The 24,788-nt window shown below is 34.5% G+C and overlaps 1 protein-coding gene across 5 annotated transcripts; it reads left to right on the top strand.

Annotated features, from left to right (window-relative positions):
* The first annotated feature begins 160 nt into the window (after positions 1 to 160).
* LHX9 (LIM homeobox 9) lies at positions 161 to 24,096 on the top strand. 5 transcript variants are annotated; one of them, XM_053468852.1, is made up of 6 exons: positions 161 to 338; positions 5,186 to 5,446; positions 9,779 to 9,981; positions 11,297 to 11,655; positions 15,905 to 16,101; positions 17,451 to 18,210. In XM_053468852.1, the coding sequence occupies exons 2-6, from the start codon at positions 5,270 to 5,272 to the stop codon at positions 17,706 to 17,708; spliced, it is 1,194 nt and encodes a 397-aa protein (XP_053324827.1). In that variant the 5' UTR covers positions 161 to 338; positions 5,186 to 5,269; the 3' UTR covers positions 17,709 to 18,210. The 5 variants fall into 5 exon arrangements, with proteins under 5 accessions (XP_053324827.1, XP_053324824.1, XP_053324829.1 ...); XM_053468849.1 differs by having other exon boundaries at positions 165 to 338; positions 11,294 to 11,655; XM_053468854.1 differs by lacking the exon at positions 17,451 to 18,210 and adding an exon at positions 23,182 to 24,096 and having other exon boundaries at positions 175 to 338.
* The last annotated feature ends 692 nt before the right edge of the window (positions 24,097 to 24,788 follow it).

The raw sequence follows: 24,788 nt of genomic DNA, 5'->3' as shown, positions 1-24,788 counted from the left end.
AGGAGGCAGGGAAAGAGAGAGGGACTGGTACAGGGTGGTAGGGAAAGCCAGTCTCTCAAGCCAAGCATCCTGTTTGTTTTAATTAGCTGAGAGACTGTCTACAGTGAGAGGGACCAGCCCACAGCTCCTACCAGAGCCCAACATGAGAGCTCTGAGAGCTCATCCCACTGACACTGAGGAGGCATCAGCTGGACTCAGAGCAGCATCAGCATCAGCAGCAGGTTTAGGAGGCTCAGCAGCCAGCAGCAGCCAGCAGCCAGCAGCCCAGCTCCTTCACACCCTGAAGGACCGTACACCTCCAGGGCAGGAGACCTCTGCAACTGCCACCACTGCTGCAGGTACTGTCCGGGGCTCACACCTTCGCACACACACTCACTGCAAACGGATCATTTAATTGTACCTTTCCATCTGACCATCCCAACACCTCTTGCCACAGAAAACATTATTATTATTTGTATTATTATTAATTATTATTAATAATAATAATTCTGTGGCTATAAATTGCATCATACATATAAACTAATTTAAAATAATACGATTTATTTATCATGATTTCCCCTATATAAGCTAAACTTCGGTTGGGCTCTGAGGAGATTATTCGTTTTGCTCTGAAATATAAGGAAAGCTTGTACATGCACATATATTTCATTCGCAGACTCTTCATTAATTCGCCTTTTACAATAATAGCGGTCGCAATAAATATCTGAGGCATGCACATGAAATAAGGAAAAATATTAGCAAATCCCTAACCTCCTATTTATCGCCCATTCAAATTACATGACACTCACAAAATTCTTATTGATTCGCTTCAAATTTCGTTGTTTTTAGGATAGATTTTGTTTGATTTTTAATTTTACAAACCAGTGATGATAAAAAAAAAATGCATTTACCGAATATTCTTTGAAAAAATATATAAAAAGGGCTTTACCATTATTATTATTTTTATTATTATTATTAATATTATTATTATTATACATCTTTGTAAGATGTTAATGGAAATTGTATGTCTTATGTTTGTAGCTTTTACCTGTGTTATTTTTTTTTGGTGTTTGTACAATTTCTGTGAAGAACACTTGTCTTGTGTTTAAAACATTTGTGCAACGATCATGCTGTGTTCGGTATTTTGCTGTAATTGTACAATGTGTGCGTGTGTTTATTGTATTATTTTGTGTCATCTATTAAATTTATTAATGTATATTTATCCTTATAAAAATCATGCACGCTATTTTCATAGATAATTGGAGTATTTTTCCGTTTTACCTTTAAACTAACATGAATGTCTAAGATTCAGGATATATATATATATATATATATATATATATATACACACACATCTATACACATATATGGCCATCTCTCTTGTGTGAGATAGACAGGCACATCCATGTTTGTCCCAGGGTGAGTAGCCTTTCTGTAAGTTGGATCTGAGCTGCTCTCAGCCCCCTCAAGCCTATTCTAAGGGGTGGGGTGGGGGGTAATTTGCTTCTCACTAATAGGCTTCCAAGGACCCATCTCAGTTCTGCCTGGAACCTTGCTTAGCACCCATGGATCATTATCATCATCACCCTGTCTGCTCCTTCACCTCACCCCAAACCCACCACATCCAGCTGCATTTAGTCATAGTCTCTGGCTAGCCCTGTCCCCAGTCTCATTAAACTACATATATATATCTCTAAATACACGACCCTTCACGCCACAGTGAGCATTATTCACTAGCCTCTGGCCACAGCTAACAAGGTATTTATGGCCAAAGTGATACCATTTGGACCCTCAGTTCAGTGGCAATGGAGATCGCTAGGATTGACACATAAACTATTAAATATTAATTATTATAATTAGCATTATAATAGGCTGATTCGGGGAAAATATATGTATTCTAAAACATAACAAAAATGATTACTATCAAGGTTAAAAGAAATCACTGAATATTAATTATGTATTTTTTCGATTTATTACCTAAATTAATTTAAGGCTATTTTGTTATGTTCTTGCAAATTAAAAGGATGATTGACAAATAGAAAATGTAACATATCCGAACATATTTTGATAGATACAATTTTTGACAATGGATTCAATGTGTGTCTGGTTTAGTACACTGTATTCGTTTAATAAAAACCGATCCATATGAGTGATATTTTCCACATTTACTAAATTCCGACTAACCGTAAAATCTATATAGGACATAAAACTACCTTATTAATAGTCTTAAAATAAATCATAGTGAAAGCGAAGTAAATAGATAGATTACAAACAATAATATAATATATATCTATCATGGAAGAATAATTTTAACTTGTACAAACACTGAATATAAGTTAGCTACCACGATTTAAATAGCCATAACTTAAAAAATAAGTTATTACATCAAGAGCATTATTTTAATACATTTGAACAACGCCAGAAAATCGTGAACACTTTTTTTTTTTGCCCGGGGCAAAATTCAATAGGTCTTTAAAAACTTTTAAAAATTATGGTGTGTAAATTTAATGTATTGGCTATTTATATTTTATTAAATAGATGTTAAGGATACCTAAACTGCATTTAAAACCCAGGACAAATAGGCTGAATGACAAAAGAGGGGGTGAGAAAGAGGGGGATTTGGATCAAGCAATGGAAAAATACATCAGTTAGGAAAATATGAAATATGTCTACCCTCCATACTGTGTATATGTGTGTATGAGCAAAGGAGATTATGTTAAGGCATGCCCAAACCATGGGCTAAGCATATGATTTCATGATATTAAAACTAGATTAAATACATAAATCCAATGTGATCCTTTTAAGGATTTAATTATAAGTTTTTTTCTTGAGCTTATGTTCTAATACAAACATGATATATATGTATTTATAAATAGAATTCTTGTATTAGAATATTTGTGCTAACGAATTTATATTCCATATCTATCTGTCTATCTATCTATCTATCTATCTAATTCCTGAACAGTCTGTTTTGTGCTGTGCACATTTCATTTTTTATTACATGTTTTAAAACTATAATACATTTCCAACAACCTCTTCTGTCGATTGCAAATAGAATTTTCTGTAAAATATTCCTTCGCTTTACTGTCACCAGTTTTAGTTGTAGTAATGTGTAATGTCTATCTATCTATCTATCTATCTATCTATCTATCTATCTATCTATCTATCTATCACAGACTATTAGTTATCTTTGAGCATATCACTACTGGCATATCAGTTTAGATATCATCCTATATATGATATATTAGATTACCGTTCTAAGATACAAACTTGCACGATCTGTTTATATTAGCGAAACTGTAGTGTAATCTCTTGGAGTAATATATACATTAGAGAATGCCTCTTTCAGCAAACAGAGCTTACGGTCCACACCAGAGGCCACAATAATGAATGATTGCTCTTAAAAACCTCTGGGATTTAAAACACAGAGGCATTGCACAGGTTAATGTATCCCCTGGTTCACTTCATGTAACACAATGGCCTTCATAAGACTGCATTGGCACTTAGTTATGAACGAATGCAATGGAAGGAAGTTATAAGTGCTCAAAGCCTAGTATGGATGGTATAGGGGACTGCTCTTTTCTCTCCTTACCAAGCACACACAGCTACACATAGACATGCATGTATATACTTCTCCTGTACTTATCACTTGTCAGCCTTTGATCTGAAGAATTCCCTTCTCCCATTTCTTGGTGCAGACACAGCAATGTCCAGGTCTTGATGAGCACTTGGCTGCTCTGACCATCCTCTCAGTTCTTTACTGGCACTGACTGCTGGAGGCCAGATCTGTGGAAGCGGCTCATCTCACATCCACACACTCGTATTGCCTTGTTGATAATACATATGGACAATATGTATATATGTTTATTAATCCATGAGGATAAAACCATGGAGGAGTTTCATTGTAGCTCCAGTACCACTGATACTTCAGAAGATCGGGTGGGAGGTATAAGTGGGCTGCAGCTAGTGTTGCTCTGGGACAACCATGCAAGGGACACTTGCATCCTGTCCAAAACCTTTCATAGGTGACACTTGGATGGAGCTGCAGATCAGCAGCCAAGAGGAGCAGTAGTGTGATGGGAATTGAGGTCCTAGCCTCAACAGCTGCAAAAACCTGCATCAGAAAAGTGCAAGAATGAAGAAATGATGATAAAGTTAGATAAAAGATATCAATTATGTTTAAAGGAACTGTGCAAATAGGTATATGTTTGTGTGGAACGGGGTTATAAAATTAGGACTATTGTTATATGTTCAGTCTGCATCATATGTTCCCTGATGACATGTGAATCGGATTCATTCTGGATTTCTCATTTTCAAGCGATCATTTGACCTGTATAGTAATTAAAGCGAAGAGCCTGGCACTGAGATAGATGTTCGTATAAAGCGATTTATCGAAACATGCACATAAATATGGGTGACAGGAGAGGATTCTGTTATTTTTCTGTTTGCCTGCACCTTCAGACCATCTTTAAAATTCTTAATGGTTTGCATATGTAACGCAGGATCCCATGTTAAAATATATAGCGATTTAAACCCACGCAGGAACACGCAGAACAAAATATGGTATCAAAACTCACAAGCAACTTTGGCTATACTGAATCCTGGGATTGATGGGCTGCATTTTGTTTTTAACAAACCCTGTTTCATTTTTTTTATTACTCACATTAACTTAAACCTTTCTCTATCAGAGGTGCAATCAATTAATTGAAAATAAATAAATAATAAAAAATCCAAATGCAGAAGTCCCTCTTCTGTCTCCCCATGTGAATGAGTGCTGCTCACATTGGGTCATTTCTTGCTATCCTCACCTGCTGATCTCACCTCACAACTCACTGTCCTTCTTCAGTAACTGTGAACGAGGAGGGGGTGGATAGGTGACCCCCCTACCTGTCACAACTCGTCCATCACTGGGGGCTTCACTAGTGCATGACAGCCTTTTGTTTTGCCCCAAAAAAATTCTCAGCCCCTCCTACCCAGTAATCAGAAAATGGGATGGTTCGTGCTCTTTCACAAACTGGTCTGCTCTCAGAGCACAAGAACTGACCAAGTGCAGGGACCATCCGCTAGAACAGGGGCTTATCCAGATTGCTGCTTGTTCCTGCATTGGTGGATCTAGAGAAGATATTTTCCATCTACTGTTACTCTTCTCGCGTCCCATCTGCTCTTAAGCTTTATGGCTGATTCTGTCTTATTGATGTATCTCCAGGAGGACCAGGAGTGAGTAGCTGGAGGTCAACTGCCTATACATATTCTGGGATTGGATGCAGGAATAAACACCGGGGCTCTGTATATGGAAATAGTGGGGTGCAGAACTGAAGAAAGTGCCTATCCTTTCCGACCAGCAGCCATGCTCTTCCATGGGATCACTGGTGGACATATACAAGGAATCATGGAAGAGATGGAGAGAAGGTCTAAGTCTGCAGACAGCCGCCTGGGCAAAGGTATACAGGTCAATGGCAGAGAAACAGTAAGTTTGTTCAACTTTTATTATTACTTAAAATGTGCTTGTTCTATATATTCTACGGTGGGGAACTTGGTTAGAAGACTTTAAAAAAAAAAATCCTTTTAAATTAACAAATTCGTTTTTATCCTATACTGATATATATATATATATATATATATATATATATATATATATATATATTTTTTTTTTTTTTTTTCCACTTAATAAATGAGTGAACGGCAGGTACAGAAAAAAGTATAGTTACCAGACTTTAAATAATAATATCTTATGTACTTTACCCTAAAAAAACGAAGATTCATGCTTCAAATGCTTCAAATTTAAAATCTAAAAAAAAAAATACGGCTGGAGAAAGGGTTACAGTAAAACCAATTATTTCCATGAGATTCTTCTTTGCATCGCATATTTTATATTCTGTAACAGTTCTGCAGCAAAACGGGAAATTATAAATAGTTAATAGATAATATTTTTTTTACCAAAATATACGCAGATTTTACACTGATGATATTAATAAAAATATCAGAGTTTTAAATTATTTTAAAGATTAATTCTTTCAGTTTCAATAAAATATGAAAATGTAAAAAAAAACCATAGACATGCTATATAGATTTTTAAAATGTAAAACAAAGTTTCGTTTAATGTTTTAAACAAATGATTATTTATTGTTTAATGCACATTACTATAAGTAATTATAAAATGAGTACAATTTGTAGCAATAACTTTACTTTCGATATTTATATTGCAAAATAATATCTGTTCAGACAGATAAAACTACGCCCTATTATTTCTTTTGTTAAACATAAAATTATATTTCTTGTTAATTAATAAATGGTTTGTATTATGGAATAAGTTATTTTTTATGATAATACCTGAGTAAAATTACACTATTCAATTCGTTACAATTTCGTACGGAGAGCAATACAAATTATTAAGTTTATGTTATATTCAAAACATTTCTATATACTTTTGTGTATGTAATAAAAATTATATTCCAAATGTCTCTTCGAAATATGCCTTATTTGTTTAAAAACCGGTTGCATTATAGGCTAACAATATGGCATCTATGAAATAAAAAATAAATGAAAACACACATTTAGAATGTAATATGAATTTAATATTTAGTACAAAATGAAAACGAGAAATCAATACTAAAATATCTAAATATCTAAAATATGCTAATATGCATATTAACTTGTATGTATATATATATATATATATATATATATAACTGATTTTATATATTATATTGACTAGTGCAAGAGCAGCCAGGCAATGTTAATTGGGGTCAGTAAAAAAACAGATTAGACAGAGATCAAGCCTCATTAGGGGATAAAGGATATTTTTCCAACTTTAATAAGGTCTCTAGGGAGATATACAGACAGATACTAATGTGTTAATACCCTTGAATATCGAAAATCTCTGCTGGGTATAAGCATGTCTGAATCAAAAAGAAATATAGGATTTGTGTTTTCATAATAAAGTATATTTTGTCTGTTAGAATAAATATTCATATTTGGGTGAATAATTAGGCTAGTTTTTTTTATATGCTGTTTCATGCAATACATACACACATATTTAAATAAATATATATCTATGATATAAGATGGGTATTTAGAATTTTTGAATGACTACCTTTCAAGGACTTTGCATTTATTAAGAGTTATAGACAAAATCTAAACATATATATAGTGCTTAGTAGTAAATGCTTTAAGTCGCAGTAGATTTTTTTTAACTCAGTTGAATATTAAAGGCCCTGCAATGACTGAGGAAAAAGAAACTATATAATTTCTAACTAAGAACCTCATATTTATGAAACATGTTTCATATTTTTCATTGCCATTGAAACACAAATGATGAAATATTTATGTATTTTATACAAATCATTAATTTAACATTAAAATAAATAAACTGAATAGAGAAAATAATAAAAATAAAGGCAGGATAAAATCAGTGTACAGAACTCCATTGACAAAGGGGACTTTAATGTTACTACATATTTCTTGGACATATTTGTTTATTTATTGTATTATTTCTGATCTGCAATTGAGGTTTTCTTCTTAGTTAAGTTATTTATTCTAAACTAATTGTGCCTAAGTAGTGGTGGTATTGTTGATTTTGGTATATTATTGCTATACCATCTTTATTTTAACATTTAGAAAATATGTATTGTAATGATCTCGTGTATGGTGTGTTATATCTTCTCTGTCCTGTCCTGATTTTAAATTCCATGAAGAAGGGGCATTAGCACCTCTTGTGTTAATTAGCCTTCATTGTGTATCAAACAACCAATGTATTCATATTCTTGTGCTATAAAAATGGTAATTAATAGGAATAAAATAACCTACAATTATTAACACACTCTAATGATATGTAGTGCTGTGTAAAATGTTTCACTAGTTTATATATAGGATCATACAATAATCTCTAGTAGTAGGGAAATCATGGGTGTACGTTGTCTATCTACTGTATATTGTATACTATACTACCTATAATCCCACATGGGATCTACCTTAATTATTTCTTACTCCCTGTGGATTTGCCAATTATGTAATTACTGCACTCTGGGAATTAGTATTAATATAGTATTATCCTTCTACCAGATGAACATCAGTGAAGTGCTCATTTTATGGGTAGTATTTTATTATATCAGCATTAAAATACATTTACAGGTGTATTTACTCAAATAAAGGGTGTTGTTGGTATATTAGATGAGTCAAGATTATATAGGGCCCAGTGAGGTATCAAACTAGGTACCCCATACTTGTACCTTTAAAGTTAATTCCAAATATAGTGCACCACGGTTAGTGTGTGTTGAGACTGCTGTGGCTCATATAACGGCCTTTCACTATGCCAGTGGTTTAAGCAGTAGCCAAGGTAGTCTTGTGTTTAATCCACTTTACACATGATGTCAGCAATATGTTGTCATAAGGAAGGCCTTCCTTATAGTTTCTGGTTCTTTCCTGGAGAAGGACCACCACACAATAAACCTCTTTCGATGTCAATAGAGAGACTGTTCCTTCCTTGATTTTGGCAACATACATTACTGATAGCAGAAGAGTGACTACTGCCTGAATGGTTAAGTCTGTAGAGTAACTCATGAATGTTAGATCAGAACAGTCACTACTTCGGGAACGTTATGATCTTCTAATAAACACCTCTGTTTTGCTCCACTAACCACCTCAGTATCTATACAGAAAATGCATCCTATATGGCACGCCCGAAATCCAAACAGTAAAACAACTCTTTGCATCATTACAATGTCAACTACTCCAGGGGCCGCTTTAGGCTGCATAAGCAAAAAGATCTACCCATTAGTTACTATTTTACAAAATGCTAAAAATATTCCGAATCAGTACCACTCATGAGTGCAGAATGTATATTTTTAAGAAAGGGACACGTCTGTTGGTTCAGTACTCTGATTGTTATAAGTCAAGTAACTAATCAACACATTAGATCCAATGTAGCTGCTGTTCCATTGAATATACCATTTGGCAAGTATCAGAGTTTTCTGCACCATATCTAGTAGAGGGATAGTAAAAGGGGTCCTTTAAAATGATGGACAGTTACTTAGGCAATAAGTGAAGGGCATAAAAAAAGTAAAGGTTACAAAGGGAATCATTATAACGCTGAACCAGTTGTGATTCAGGCAGTGTAGAAGGAGGCTGACTGAGCAAAGTAACTTGGACAAGAGATCTCAATGGTGAAATCCAATTTAACATGAGCTCCTGCTCTGTTGGAAGTTACACTTTGGATAAATAACTTCCTCCAGGTTTGTGATGTCATGTGCATTAAATAAACAGCCAGTATTGGCCACCACATAGGCCTACAAGAACCTAAATACAGCCTGCAGGCGCAGCACCTATTCACATGGACTCATGGCTACCAAGTGGCTAATAACAATAAGTGTAAATGAAGTACTGCACATGATCACAATAGGGCCCTTGTCTGTTTCCTTACCAGTACGTCTTATGTTTATGTTATTATTCATGTCATATTTTTCCCTTATTACGATAACTTGACTGAATCTTCAGGTACCTGAGGATAATAGTAACAATATCAGATTTTTATCAGCTTTTTCATTAGGAGTAGACATATTAATGATCTCGGTGCCCAGTGTTTAGTTATTGAAGATACTAAGGTTTCCGACAAAGCACTCTTTCAAGCATCATTTATCATACATTGTCATACCTAACCATTGCCTCTGTATGATGTCAGAACTTTACACACCTCATGTCCATGCTATTACAATATTTAAACCTGGTAAGGACACTATGTATGATGGCATTTTTCGGGGTGTTGTAATGGTAACAATGGTTTATTTTTTTTCTGATACCACAGAGAATGCCCCCTCTAAGTCCAGAGAAGCCAGCTCTTTGCGCAGGATGTGGGGGGAAGATATCCGACAGGTATTACCTCCTGGCGGTGGACAAGCAGTGGCACCTGCGGTGTCTGAAATGCTGTGAATGTAAACTGGCCCTGGAATCTGAGCTGACATGCTTTGCGAAGGACGGGAGCATATACTGCAAGGAGGACTATTACAGGTATATATTACAGGTACAGAGTGTGTATTGCACATACAGTATCTACGTATACTGCTAGGAGAACCATTCAAGGGGTGTGTTAGGTGGAGAGAGCTTTGTATAACATGGAACATTATATATATATATTGCAAGGGTTAATTCCTGGTATAATTTAGCAGCAACTAACAATGGATAAAGTTACGCAAGGTTCCATTGTACACTGTGTTAATGGCATGATTAGGTATCTGTATGTCATGTTACACAATGTTTCCTTATAGACGGTGCTAATTAAATGGCTGTGTCACTGTCAATGTTCTGTATACTTGGATGCATACACACAAAACATGCTGCTAGCCATGCCTCAAACATATTGCTCAAACTAAGCTGCTTTTCATTATAATCACCGTTTCCTCCTTTATTGGAAAGATGATGATGTCATTTAGTCACATATACCATACTGAGTTTCTGTATCTCAAGAGAGTGCATTCTGAGTAGGTCATTGGTATGAGCGGAGCCCCCGCACGTACACTCAAACAACACAATGTAGATAAAGTAAATTTAACTCTATGAGTGTCAGAGAGGTACACTCTATACCAAACTGGCTTAAATAGAAGCAGACCATTTGGAAGAAATATTTTTAATGTAACCTCCTCACTTATCCAAAATATGCATTTTATCTTTATGTGCCAAAAAAGACGTTTCATTATTAATCCATTACTGGGTTTTACCTGGATATAATCTTATATGCTGTATGGAAATTTCTAGGCTTTTAAGCTGGCAGTAACGCGAAATGGTTCTTTTCAGGGTTCAGTGATGGTATTAAGAGTTTACTGATCCCTGTCCCAGCACTGCTCAGCCTCTTACCTTATGGTTCACTCTTGACGTTAATCACACAGCATGTGCATGCACACTTGCAACTATGAAGAAAATACTTTTGAAGCATTTGGGGATCTCACACAGAAAAAATATTTTTGTGGTGCTTTTTTTAAAACTTGGTCAGATGGAGTGTATGCTGTAAGGCAGTTCAGGAAATACCTGGACTTTCTACATAGGTTTCAAGTTCAACATAGTGAAGTTTGGGTACGGTTGATGTAGGGGTCATGGCCCACTTAACCAAAAAGACAAAATAGGCAGTTAACCAGAACTCTATCAACTCTGTCTTAGCGAATATACTGTAAGTCATCATAATGAATGCATTTCAGGTTGGAGCACCAAAACACGGTTTGTTAAGGCATCAAGGATCCATGGGCTGGGAGTTTGCGGTGATGATACTGATAAGTGCCTATGTATATGCCAATTGTCTTTGGTGAATTTGTACTTTGCTTCTCTCCAGAAGGTTTTCTGTGCAGAGGTGTGCTCGTTGCCACCTTGGCATTTCTGCTTCAGAGATGGTAATGAGAGCAAGAGAATCTGTCTACCATCTAAGCTGCTTCACGTGCACCACCTGTAACAAGACCCTGAGTACTGGAGACCACTTTGGCATGAAGGAAAACCTAGTTTACTGCCGGGCTCACTTTGAGCTTCTGGTCCAGGGGGACTTCCACCCACAGCTCAGCTACAGCGAGCTCTCGGCCAAAGCAGGAGGGCTGGCCACTCTTCCCTATTTTACTAATGGGACAGGTGCTGTACAAAAGGGGAGACCACGGAAAAGAAAAAGTCCAGCTTTGGGAGTGGACATTATTAACTATACATCAGGTGAGTAATCGATGGGTTGTCAATATTACCCACATTGTCCTTTTCCTCAAATTCGATAAAACATCAGATCTCATTTAACCATTTGTTGTGTTATAATTCCAAGAAATTATCAAGTATATTCCAAGCGTATATACATATGAAGATAAAAAGTTGTTCTTGAGCAGTTTTAAACCCATTACTGATGGTCCATTCTATCTCCAGGCCTTTAAACTTTCCAATACCATGTTTTTGTGGTATGTATAAAACATTGTTGCTTCTTTTCCATGCAGGTTGGGTACACTAAATTGAATAATTTAGGAAATTGTTATTCCCCATATAACTTAAATGTAGTGAGGTCTTTACACACATTTAAACCATGACTAGATCCATTCTTTTTTGGTTTACGGTTGTATTTTTGCTGACATGGGTCAGGCAAGGTTGGATGGTTTGAGTTTGTGGCAAGGTCTGTGTACTTTTTCTGGTGTACAGTTTTCGGGTCTATTACTAGACTAATAGGATAGGCCTAATCCTGCATCTTGGATTACGCTCTCCTATCCCTGTGGATTTCTTTTAAGTTTTTCTTTTAATTCATGGGAAAGAAAATCCTTGTTTTAGAAAAACTATCCATTAAGTGACTCTGCAATATTTGCAATGAATATGCAACATACAAAATTGCACTTTCGGAATAAAGAATAAAGATCAAGAGGCATCATCTGTACATTTGTTTGTTCTCTCTTCTATTTCCGACTGACCCTGCCAAATAAACAACGCAGGGCATGTTTAGGGTGCCATGCTTATGTGTGCCCTACTAACAAGTTCTTTCATCTGTTGAGTGCATGCATGAGGGGGTGCCAGAGATATAACCCCCATAGGGCCATCCTATATAAGTCTATATAGAACGTGACTGCGATAGAGTTAAAAATATTTGCATATGATGGCTCATGGTGATGTCACAAATTGGGGTCAATGACAACAATGTCTGAGGCCATTTTCTCTCGAGGGTCTATTCACTCAAGAGGAAGTTTGCAAGAGGGCTCAACATTTTAACTCCCGGATGTCACTTTGTAATATGAAGAGCAAGCCCCAGTGCGTACCTCCGGCAAAAAGGGCTTACTGACCCGGATCGTTAACAATAAAAAATCTCCTCACTTATTTAGCTATGGTTCTACCCAAGAAGATATTTTAACACATTACACGTCATGGTTTAACTCATTACATGTCGCTCTCCCTATTATTACACTAAATTTTCTGACCATTACTGGGATTTGCTTTTTTTGGCGACTAGCTTCATGTTCTCTGATGTGTAAAGTACACGGACAGGACACCTCCTGTGCTAATTATTTCCCACTAATTAGGACTGACATTGGAATCCTTTGGCCAAAAAACAGCTTCGAATTATCTACTAGAACCCAGAATCCAACTATATCTAATAACCCTTTCAGTACCACTTGGGATTACAACACACCTGCACCACTAATTATCTGTTACCTCACTCATTTGCAGTAAATCTGTCTGATTTTATACAGCTACTAAATAAGAAGTGAAAAGAATTAAATGCTTCATAAATCTCACAGGTTTACAAGAGAATAATTTACCTGCTGTCCATATTCTTACATACATTGGGAGTCATTTTTCGTAGGGAAAAAGTCCAATATGTGACTCCACTGCCATCTTGACCAGAAAATGTCAATAACAATGGTGTGAGAGAGAGAAAATTTTAATTATAATGTTATCAGTCTGAATACGTACTTCTCTCTTTTATTTTAAGCCATTTAAAAAAATAACCTAATATCGTATTATGCTTTAAAACAATATACTAAAAGACTGCAGATACATTATATAAAGTGATTTATTTACTTAAAAAAGCTAAATAATTGTGCTGGGAGATAAACAATTTTCACTTTGCTATGATTATGAAAATCTACATAATGAAAAATTAATATGGCAATTTTTTTTTTTTTTACATCAGAGAAACTCCCCTACAACACAATTTAGTGAATAACCCCTTAGGGTGTTATTGTTTTATTATTACTAACTGGCCATTTGCAAAGTAATAATATAATCTTGCCAACTTTCATTTGTATCTTCAACAGAAGAATGTTTCAGGAATCAAGAAAGGGGTATAGTTATAAGCTAGAACAATAACTTTCTGCACAAACTCAGAAAATAAAAAAAAATGAGAGAAATCAATGTATAAATACCATTTTAAAACGTTTAACCCCTTAATGACAAAGCCCATACATGTACGGGCTCAAAATGCATTGTTTTCAATGGGTTTAGGGACCGCCCATTGTCCTTAAGGGGTTAAAAACATGTATTTTTCATCAGATGTTTGAGATTACATGTTGTTTTGGGGAAAATACATGGAAATTTGTGTTTCTTTTGACTAGAAAAATCGACGAGTCTGCACCGAGATAAAACAAAAAAAGGAAAATAAATGAAAGCATAAAGCTCCAGAGTAATATGGAATATGTGAGTCAGGCATTCTAGTAACAATCCACAAAATAAATACGTCCCAAATTCCTAATTCAGTCTAAAATTTACTCAATTCAAAAGTAAGTATCTGAGACAAAAGATTGTCTCATTTCATTCCTACATTAATCATTCAGTAATATGGTAAAATTTGTTAAAAAGCATAATGTTTACTAACAGTGACTAATTCAATTATAAATATTATGTAACAGTGACTAATTCAATTATACAAAAAAATATATGAAAATTGCATGGTAAGAGTTATGCATCCACATTATAAAAAAAACATTCAATATCTAAAGTTATTAATTTTAGAAAAGTTAACAATGGTGTTTGATCATGTTTGTGAATAGGCAATAAAGAAATAATTAAAGCATAACCAGAGTTATAGACTGTGGTGTGAATTCATTTGGGAGCTTTGAGAAAAAAATAATAGATAAATCCTTTTCAATATCAATAAACTACCAGAAAATCAATGTTTTGTGTAGAAAAACAAAGGAAAAAAAGATGTAAGGCCTATTTCTGTAATGTATATGTATATCTATTCATAAAATATACTGTGCCATCTATTATATATATATATATATATATATATATATATATATATATATTATACATAGAATTTATATTATATACATTGAAAAATAATTGTAACATCCAGAATAATTTAAATAGAATTGAAAAAGAAAAGTTTTGCTCAGTCTATCACTGTGTGACAGTGCCCCCTAATGGCCTCTTGGGAGATATATGGTATTTTGGTTGCCATAAAAGTTTCACAGTAAAATAATTAACCCATTTGATACCATACTTTGCTAATCTATTTTACAGCTTCCTATTAAGTGGTTATCTTCTTTCATTTACCTACATTTTAAGACCAATAGGAGAGACTTATGATGCTCATGAATAACTAGTTGAAATTGTTTTTTTAATTAAAAATCTGCATTTCTGTATATTTCTATATATTTTTTTGTGAAATAGTCCATCAAAGAACATATAGATAAAGTAAGTTGTGTTGGGAAAGTGAAGGGAACCAGATATATTTTGGTTATGGAGAGATTATATTACTTAAATTCAATCTTATTTCAGACAATAGCTTTGAATTTAATGGGTTGTAGAATGCAGATGATTTGAGGTTGAAGTTGTGACTGCCATAAAATCTAAGAGAAAAGTAATAGTGCATTCAGAATGCCTGCATGATACCAATTAAATGTCTGAAATAGGTTGCATATTGTTTCTTGGCACATGGTTGTATAATATTGATGTCTTTATCATCTTTATATGATAGTAACTGCTTACTGAATTCAACAAATGGTGGGCATTTTTTACAATTGCTCTTTTTTTCTCCAAAATTTGGACTATAATATATTTTGAAATAAAATTATATATTTTTACTAGCTGTTATTGAGTACTAACAGCATTTTAAATACTATAATCAAAAGTACAGGAGAATATTGAAACTTGTACAAATAGTGCAAGAGGGTACCACCACAGCTTTTGTTCCCTTAAATAAGTTACTACCTATAATCTCCCAGCAAAGGTGGATAATACAATGAGTGGATGTAAACACGCATGTGATGGGCATATGACTATCCTGACAATATCAAGGACTGATTATGATTTGAGTCTTTACAGCTGGAAAAATGGATAGATTGTATGGATCAAAATCTTACTACCGTGAAGACCATTTATTTACCATTGAAATTGAAATAACACATCACAGTGGCACATAATAGACATTTTTGTGGTCTGTTAAAGATTCATCAATGGTTTTCACAGTTTTATATATATTTCTATGCAGGTTGCAATGAGAATGACACAGATTTAGATCGAGATCAGTCCTACCCTACTTCCCAAAAGACAAAACGGATGCGAACTTCCTTCAAACATCACCAGCTCCGTACTATGAAGTCATATTTTGCCATAAACCACAACCCTGACGCAAAGGATTTGAAGCAGTTGGCTCAAAAAACGGGATTAACAAAAAGAGTTTTGCAGGTGAGAGTATTTTCAATGCTTATTATCATCCCCCTTATGATGTGTGGGTTTGTTGCTTGCTTTAGCAAAGAACTTATCTTATATGTTTATTTATACATGGTACAGTATAGCGGTATCACATGCTAATGTGTTAGTTATAGGGCGTTAGGTATAAAGATCAATTTTGATGCAAAGAATTAAAGGTGGAGCCATCATCATAGTCAGCAATAAAGTGTACCTGCTGATTGAACCAAATTTTTCTTTATACATAATTCCCATAGAAGAGTATTACAATGGGAAGGATTTTTATATGGAAGCTTTAATCATTAAATGAGAATTTATTCAATTATTAAATGACTTACTTGGCATTGGTTTTACCAACTAGAAGGCAACAACATCTTTTGGAAAGCATTTAACCTTTTTACTAACATAACTTTTTTAACTAGAAAAAGCAGTTTCACATAATAGAAGGCAGGTTCAAATACTATAATATAATTTACTGTAAGGCATTCTTGGTCACTATTGGGCAATAAAGCCCTTGGAAGGCAGTGCCATTCAATGGGAAGTTTACTAACTTCAGCCAGCAGATAGAAGTTACTTATCTTTATAGGGAAACTGTCATTATTATGGAGACACTAATGGCCACAAGTACCATTGACTTCCTAAGTAAGTTCTATTTTTAACGTTAACTGTAAATAGAAAAGTCTTAATTTTCTTAGGGTTGACATGTTTGGCCATTTTGTCTCCTGTGGATAATCACGGATGTGGAGAACACCGAATCTGAGTTACCATATGACTACTGGTAATATATTGAAATGTATAGCTGCCAATCAATAGCTTCCCTGTTTAATTAATGAGACTGTAAGATTAGATATGGATTCTATGACCATAACTGATGCACAATAAGTCCATACATTCAAATATATTAGGGTATAACTTTAAACCTGCTGCTGTGAAGGACAACCAATTCTCCATTAGCCAAGGAAGTTGGACATTGTAAAGGACAGTCCTCCCATAGCCTTGAAATAGGATTATTGTATCAAAATTTTAAGACAGTTTCTCGAACCTTAGCCTAATTTTCCTACAACAAAAGTCTCTTTTATTGAGAGGAAGTTTCCTCTCCTGGATTGAAAGTTGTCTCATTGAAGGGTAGCTTCATTCCCTAATGCATTTTATTATTCTACTCACTGCCAATGTTTACATTTTTTGCTACTTCTGCCTTAGAGTCAACCATAATAACGGGGTAAACATGAGGCAACTACTCTTAAAACAAGGAAAACGTTTTTTTTGCTTAGAGGCCAGTAAAGAAATAACAATAATAATTAAAAAAAAAACAATCGGTAAAGGAATGCCCTGGGATTGGTTTGCAGGTTTGGTTTCAAAACGCACGAGCGAAATTCAGAAGGAATCTTTTGCGACAGGAAAATGGGGGAAGCGATAAGGTTGAAGGTTCCTCTCTCAGCGCTCCGACATCTGCAGACAGTGCTGCACTAACACCAACCGGTGCAGCATCCACACTGTCAGACCTCACCAGTCCGTCGCTAAATGTTGGGGGGTCTGTAACCCCAAACATGGACACCCATGAGTCTGGAAGCCCATCTCAAACAACCCTCACCAACCTTTTTTAACACCTCCTGTGACTTTTCCCCTACTATCCCCATTTTCTTTCTTTTGTAAGACTGTGCATTATACTTTTCTTGTTTATCTATTGAAGTCAAGCTACATCTTGTTATGGAGGAAGGAAGAACTTAACAGTGGCTCAGCGAATTCTTTACAATATATGGGCATTCATTGTGTATTGTCCTTCATTGCCAGAAAAACTTAAAAAGGTTTGGGGTGACGAGGAAAGTATGTATGTAGAGGGACAATGATGGCAAGGTAAAGCCATGGACAACCCTCAAAAATAATTATGGAAATATGTGGATTACTCCATCCTGAGACATATTAACCTTGATTTTTAGGGCAGCAATGTTTGATGGTGGAAGGGCGCATGATGCTCTTCTCACCCATTGCCCCTTCTCTTTTCTTCTCACTGTGATCCTCTATTATCAGTCCTAAGTTACTCTTATCATTGTGACTGCCTCTTGGTTAACTGTCACGGAAGTGTTATCAATCCTACTGGTTCTCTGTGACAAAAAAAAAATAAAACTCCAAATGGCACAAAGCTAATAGCCCTCATGCATGGGCTTTTAAATTTGACTTTATCTGCTCTACTTGAGCCTAAAAGTACTCAACCACCAATCACAAAGTCCATACAGATCAGTACTAACCTAAATATGAATTAGTCTGCCGTTTGACATCAGGCAATGAATGGACACTTACAGAATGGTTACAAAAACCTAATATATTATCCAGTTACAATAAGCAAATATGATAAGGGTTAAAAACAAATTTTCACATCCTGAAAAGTGCCTCTATACAATTCTATATTACTTATTTCCATAACCTTAAAATTATTTGAAAAATATTAAAAAATACATACAAACAAACCTTTTTAGTGCTTGTGGTGAATTTCATTTGCACACAAACCACACTTTTTAGTTTTTTCTAGACTCGTTTTACTTTGTTATGTCTTTAGACATAGAGTTATATGCACTGAAGAGTGTGTTGTGGTAACATGATTTATCCTACCACTAACTTTAGCTTATGTTACATTCTAAAATCCCTAATATAAATTATTTTATTATTTGATTAAAAATACTTTTCAGGGTAATGTCTTTTGGTTGTCAGATCGTTCAAAAAAATTCCATGTTTTTTTGTTTTTTTTTGCGTCAGTAGATCACTCTTTTTGGAAATATTTTAGTTTTTTGTTCATAAATATTTTCCCAAATGCATTTCCTTTGGTTTACATTTTTTTTTTCCCATAGAACCAATACTTTATCATTAGACAAATTAAGATTGTACATTTTCAACATTCTAATCTATTTTTGCCTTTTTAAGGTTAGATGGAAATAAGCAAAATATGATTTGTGAAAACATGTGAACAGTGAGTTTTTTTTCCATTGAGTAGTTTTTTTTCAATTTGTAACAGATCAGATTGTACCAGACAAACATCAAGTATTTCTAATATATATAATATTTTTGTTACTTTTGTATAAAATCTCATGTGCAAATGGATGTTGTTTGTGTTCTCAAATTGGATGCTGAGTTAAACCACACTCAGACTAAAAACCAGCATAATTTGCTTTATTCCTGTCATTTTGTGTCTTGAATGAAATATTTCATGGATCATAGCACCAAAACCACATATTTTTTTTTTTTAAACAAAACGTATTCTTTTTAAAACCAAAACACCCCTGTAAATACAGCTAGATTAAACAATTTATAAAGGCGCTGTTTCCCTTTCTATAACTACATACAGCACTAGAAGCATAATTCCTAGCACTACTGAAAGCCCAACACTTTTCTAGAAACAATTCTTTACTAAATTGAAAGTCTGCTTACGTAATATTTTTTGGCAAATTCTTAATTGTCATTTGACACAAAATCAGGCACTGAGGTTGCCCTAGCAACTGAGAAAACCTCTTTAAGGTTCGACTGTTGTCTTCTAGGAATTTAGGCCTAGAATTTAGGCCTAGGAATTTATGACAAATGAATAGAATAACAAATCTGTTAAAGTTTTACCAGAGGGCTCAGTTAATGCTGTGTCTGAGTGGGGCAGCACCTTTAATTGGCAGTATACCAACTTATTATTATAATTTGGCGGTGAACACAAAATAACGGGACCACATTTTTAGAAAACGCCAGCGCATACAAAGTCAATGTAGCCCTTTACTGAAAATTCTATGCTGTTTTCATCTCAACGTCGTATAATTGCGAGGAGGAAGACAATCTTATTATCACTCTTTTCTGAGAACTGGTGCTGTATATAATATTTCATCAAGGAAACAACAAAAAATGTGAGAATTTTAAGAAAGAGTATTGACACATTCTTGTAAAGTGATTAAATGGCTTTGACATTGGTGAATGTTATTTTTTTTTTTAATTCACAAAATGATTGTGTACTGTTGCTCTGAACCCACATCTCGCTTGAGAAAATAAAGCTTTTGCACATTGAAGTAGCGTTTTATGTTGAGGGATTAATAAAAGATACACCTATCCTTCTCTATAAGATGGATGTGCTGCACTGTATGGCAATGGAAAGAAATAAAATCACCCCACTGTTTAACACAAACATTTCTGAATCATTGCTTGAAGGCCACATACCCAACGCTGTACAAGAGACAAAGTTCAAATATTGTTGCATTTGCATTCGCTATACCCCACTGATTTTAAATTGTATTTTTTTCCCATTAGTATCCTTTTTTTATACAGATTTGTACAAAAATATGTGTTACAGAGAACTCAACAAATAGCTGTGGTTTAACAGTCTAGCTAAAACCATCTCTGTTCTTTGAGGAAAAAGGATAAAATTAGGTTTTTAAGCACATTCATGTTTGCAAATAATTTGACCTTTTGGTATACGCTACTGATATGATATTGGCCGAATGATAGTTGAGGCTTCAGATGTTTTTCAGCGAGAAGGAACCCATCTTTTACATGTTCGTTTCAATACTTTGGGTTCTTCTGAATAACATAAATGTCTGAGTATCATGACAGAGGCCTAAGTGTAGGTTGTCCACAGAAAAAGGTGGTTATTAGAAACCAAAATATATCATTGTTTTATCAGTAGCCAACTAGCCATTTGTTCCCCCCAAAAAAGGGATTCCAGAGATGAAAACACATAGCCCATAAACATAAAAACCAATCTAGAACAAATTTGTGACACACTTTGCCTTTGTACTAGGAAACCAAGTGACCGTTATAGTAACATGTGACCGAACTGAGCACACTGGCTACTTAATGTCTCACAGCGAAGGGTTAATGTGCATTTTCTTCTGCTCAGGTTTTCAGAAAATGATAGCGGAAATACAGTTTATGCCTAAAAACAAACAAAAACAAATTGTGAATGTTTTGCAAATATTTAAAGAGTGGTTATTTGTTGGCTTTTGTTTATGGCTTTTGAGCATTTACCATCCTTTATTTTAAGAAGGTCATTTTTAGTAACAAATTAGAGGGATTCAAAAGACCTCATAAATATGTTTATGTTAACAAAACTTGGTCACTTGGTCATCTGATTACTGAACACAAGCAAAACAGACTTATTAAAACATGGCCGTTGGGTCTTCTCTCCAGTGAGGATTTAAGGGATGGCCATTTTGAATTTGTGTTCAGGGGAACGAAAAACAAAGAAATAAATGAAATGCTGCACTTACATTCTACACTAACCAAAAGTGGCTTAGTGTACTTGCTCATAATGTACTGCGATTTTTGTGTGCATCCCAAAACCTTACAAATGCAAGATGGCCACTTCCTTTTGACATACCAATTTAATTTATTGAAAAATACTGTATATATTTTTTTTCAGGTTCATTTTTCTTTCCGACTGTATATTCTGCCTTTTTAAGGAGGAATTAAGCTCCATTTTGGGGGTTAAATCTCAGTTTTTTTCAAAGTGCCTTACTGTACTTTCAAGTACGTTTGTGGAAATCAGGATGTATATGTGCTGTTTGTTAAATGTCTGAATCCTTTTTGACAATTCAATAGTTTTGTACTGTTTAGCTATTATTTCTGAGAATAAAAAAATAATAATTTTTTTTCTTTTCAATATGTCCTATTAAAATAGACAGATTTGGCATTTGAGATAGCTGGTCAGTCTGAGAAAAAAAAAAGTCTCATTAATCTTATATATACCGATACATTTTTTGTGTTTCAGTACAGTTTGTGGTAGAGGAAAAATGTCCATGTTTTATTTTTTGTTTATTAAAAAAAAAAAGCATTGTATAGAATAATACCTTGAATATTTATGGACCAAACCTTTGTGAAATATTCTGATTAAATTTGTGTGAATAAACCATCTGCATTTAGTGGAGTTTTATTTTTGTCCCATGACACACTTTACTCTGTCCTTCCTGAACACATCTTTAAAGAACAAAATCAGCAAAAGGTATTTATAAAATGCTAATAACATTTACTTTAAATGATGGCTTCATTTTACGGTACATGATGACCTCATTTTCAGCTTTGTTTAAGGATACTGAAAAAGAGCCTTCTGAAATGATTTTGACTATTGGTTGCTCAAACGTTATATATATATAAATATATATATATATATATATATATACACATATATTTATATTAATATATATAAATAGTATTGGGGAGTTTTGTATAAAATATTTGAATGATTCCTTAAACAGATATGATAAGGAGTAACAGGGGCATTTTGGGAGAATTCAATTATTACACAAACCTTGATGATAAAATTTAGGAGCATGTTGTAGAAGAAAATGTGTGGATATCTAGGTATAGGTTGCACAAGTAAGTAGAATTATAGAATGATCTGTAGCGCCATATCATGTCAAATTGATCACTGAAAACAATAGGTTTATAGAAACATATTTGGGAAGCGTTATAGAATTCTTTGTGGATAAGGAGTATATAAATACACTTAAAAAGCAGTAGATAAATGTACAAGTAATAGACGGAATTATCAAAAGGATAAGCAAAACGATGCTAAGATAAAAAAAGACTAGTAATAGGGAAATAAAACTTAGAAATACTTTTTAACCCAAATTATTACAAAAAGGGTTGTGTAGTAAATTTGAGTGGCTACAGAAGCAAAGTGTTCCTAGGCAATTTTGGTATCATTTATTGTGTGTGTTTGGGGACCAGTTAGAGGATTATAGACTTTACCACCATTTTTCCTCTGTAACTGCCGCTGTCCTCCTCTCACTCTCATTTCCCATCTCGAGTCCCGTGTGCCTGGTGCTGTTATAACTTTAGTGCCTTGGAGATCAGCGACAGGAGGTGGAAACTCCAACCGTTTTTTTATGGTGCATTGAGAATAACGAGGAAATTTGTGCATTGATACGTCTTGATACATTCCACCCCATATCCAGGAATCATTAACCCCTGTGTTGCTGAGAGGTTCTTTAGTTGGGGAATGATTTCTAGGTTTATGGAGACAAATAATACTAACTCAATAAAAAAAAAATGCTTACCCCGTTAGTGCCAGGCTGCTCTGTAGTTTAATACATTTTTTGCTATGATTTTTTTCAGGGAGAACAATGTTCGGGGTTTAACAGCCATACAACCCGGCGTTTGAAAATTCCCTAAAGTATTTAAAGAAGGGGAAAAGTTTGATCGGAAAATCTACTGCAGTGAAGACAAAGACAAAATTAGCCAAAAATTAATAAACAAAATATATATAAGACTTTTATGTAACTTTTTTCGAATGTTACAGCTTGCTTTTTTTCCTTTATTCCTCATGTATGATTGGCAGATGAGACTTTATGCCATACTATAGGCTTAAAATTAAGGTTTTAATTCCATTTTCATAATAAGAACTCTGGATTTGTCCATAAAATGATGCAAACTGTGTGATTTTTCTCCCTTTAAAATGTATATACAAAGGAGCAACCTGGCATTAACAAATCTTATACAGTTCTGGATGCAAATGTTTATTAACAATTTTGTCGAAATTAAAGCACAATTGTAAATCATTAATATAAAGGTAGAAGTAACATTTCACAACATGCTTGCAAAAAAATGTATTCTCACAACAATGTAAACTATCTGTGCCTGTTGATTTTCTTTATCGTCTTCTCAAAAGGCCATTCCCATGTAGCAGAACTTCTATAAGTGTTGAGGCGTGTTACAATAAACATTAACTGTGCCGGTTTTAAAGCTGTTTATCATTGAAGCCCAGTGCATAACACCTGAAAATGTTCCATGCGCTTTAGCACTTAGTCTGTAACCACAAAATGAATGGCCTAGAGATGTTAAAACCTACACATTATAAAGATATGTATGTTGAAGAAGACTACATGGGACAGCTCTAGAAACAGAATTCTGCATGAAGTTATAATACATGTGTTCTTTACTGTATTCGCTTGTGCATAATAATTTCTTTGATGTTTGCTGTATATCAGATATGTTTTTCATTAATAAACCTTTCACTCAATGTAGACAAAATGTGGAATCCCAACTAATGTTCTACCTCTTCTATAAAGTCAAATGGTGAAAACAAATAACAAATAGGCGATATAGTAGCATCAAGCACACTATGTCATAAAAGCAGATTTGGTGCACACCACCCTGATTGAAGATGTGTGTGATACAGCTTCCCTCATTTCCTTTATTTAATAAAGGTTGAGCTGGAAGAGAAAAAGCAAGAATACCACAAACACATAAGATCATCATTAGATCCAAACTCATGTGGGTTGTTTTTTATACATTGTATAAAATATGTGTGAACCAGTTCGGGAAATCATCAAATGGACTGAGCTCTTTTATCTTGGATAGAACATCTATAGATAATCTGTATTGCTGTTTAGGAAGTCATTAACTAGGGTCAGTCTTAGTGCCAGATGAGTCATGCACCAGGGGCATGTCACCCAATATGTAGAAGTCAGTCTGGTACTCGGCAGGGGTGCAATGGAAGCCACCACAATGTGTGGAGGTCGCACATACGATTTATATGCCTACAATGGCTTTCCAGAAGTATACAAAGTTGTGTATGTGTGGGGAAGGGGTGACAAAGGGGCTTTAAATAACAAATTAATATTTGTTAAAATAAGGAATGCGTATGTAGCCAACCTAATGTTTATACCATGGGAGGGGTCATCTTAATTTCCAGGATTTGTATTATTATCAATCCTCTTCAA

This window comes from Spea bombifrons, chromosome 6 (genome assembly GCF_027358695.1).
Source record: "Spea bombifrons isolate aSpeBom1 chromosome 6, aSpeBom1.2.pri, whole genome shotgun sequence".
NCBI lineage: Eukaryota > Metazoa > Chordata > Amphibia > Anura > Pelobatidae > Spea > Spea bombifrons.
This window is presented reverse-complemented; position numbering and strand designations above follow the sequence as displayed.